General features: G+C 36.9%; 1 protein-coding gene across 2 annotated transcripts in view; it reads left to right on the top strand.

Moving 5' to 3' along the window:
• The window catches only part of rbbp8 (retinoblastoma binding protein 8), a 125,306-nt gene extending 124,515 nt beyond the window's left edge, over positions 1-791 (top strand). For both annotated transcript variants that reach the window (XM_060921404.1, XM_060921402.1), the window contains one exon: positions 466-791. In XM_060921404.1, coding sequence (XP_060777387.1) covers positions 466-554 — 89 coding nt within the window. In that variant the 3' untranslated portion in view covers positions 555-791. The remainder of the gene's footprint in view (positions 1-465) is intronic.
• Positions 792-1,480: the final 689 nt, after the last annotated feature.

The following is a 1,480-nucleotide window of genomic DNA, read 5'->3' as shown; positions in this document are numbered from 1 at the left end:
AATTAAATTTCTTTATTCTTTTCAGTAATAGGCTTAAAATATGAAAATGCACTTCAGTGCAGAGTTATTCAACTGTAGTTGCTGTGTGGAATTGCAGATTACATTTCACTGTCATAAAGGCTGTTTTTTGTCACATAACACTCATGTTAAGTAGCAGATTTTTTTATGACACTTGTGTCATGACACTTTCTAGGGTTTCAGTTAATGTGAAACATACACCTATCAGCCTCAACATTTAAAACCACTGCAAATTGCTGAGAAGGTAATGCTAGCTATGATAGAAAGATCATACCTCAGAGCAGAAAAAAAAAATCTTTGTACATGCCTAGTTGTTCATCTAAGCCAGACATAATTCAGTCTTTTTCCCACTTCCCAGTTTCTTGAACTTTTCTTGAGAATTTAACACATGCATGCCAGGTGATTTAAACATGCATTAACTTTATAAATTCATTCTATTTTTAACAGGATACATCAAAGAGGACAACCAGGAAGATCCACGTTTGAGAAGGAGGAAACCCTACCTTGCTACATTCTCACCAAAAGCTAAAGCATAGTAATAGCATCATTGTAGTAACACTTCATAGGGGCTGTTAATAGCCTCATCCAATCTTCATCTGTACACAGAACAATACTGCTCTTTAGCCCATGGAAAATACTCTTATAAATCCAATTTTGATCTGGAAGCTAATTTTTTGCCTAGTAATTCTAATACGTTAAATATGATGCAGGTTATAAATATGAATACTGACAAAATTGTTGAAATAAGAATAAAATGAACATTAGTAGTTGGATTTTTTTACTTGCTTGCTTCAAGAATAAGCTATATGAATAAGAAAACCTACAACACGTAAGTGAAGCCTAAAATCACAAGTAACATTAAATCAAAAAAGATAAAATCACTGAGCAAGTCACACAATGGTTCCATGGCAGCCATCTAATGATCTTTCACGACAATACTTGATGAGCACTTTAGCCTAATTTGCTTGAGGTTGACCACAACTGTCATTAGCGAATCAGCACATGTTGACCTGAGTCAGCATGGAGCCCAGACATAGGCACACTGCTCTCAGTTTCCTGAGTAACATCTCTCTTGAGGGCCAGGTGGTTTTTAATGACTGTGAAGACCAAGGTGAAAGACCACTCTGCAGTGAGCAGGCTGCAGACTCAGAGCCCACAAGCCCTCTTACTGATCTCTGGTGACTTCAACCATGTCTCCCTGTCCTCCACTCTGCCCACCTTCACCCAGTACGTCACATGCAGCACCAGAGACGACAAGACTCTTGACCTGCTCATAGGCAATGGTTTTAATTTTATGCACATTTGAAACTTTATATGTTAAAAAAAAGCTCTGTAATTTTCTTCTAGTCCCAGAAGTATTGTTAATAAGTAATAATTAAAATAAGTTAGTGTGGATCGCGGCGAATTTTTGTTCGGTTATTTTTGTGACCACATTTAAGACAAACAAACCACTTGAGTTGAG

This window comes from Neoarius graeffei, chromosome 5 (genome assembly GCF_027579695.1).
Source record: "Neoarius graeffei isolate fNeoGra1 chromosome 5, fNeoGra1.pri, whole genome shotgun sequence".
Classification (NCBI taxonomy): Eukaryota; Metazoa; Chordata; class Actinopteri; order Siluriformes; family Ariidae; genus Neoarius; species Neoarius graeffei.
Note: the sequence above shows the minus strand (reverse complement) of the source record. Positions and strands in the feature narration are given on the sequence as shown.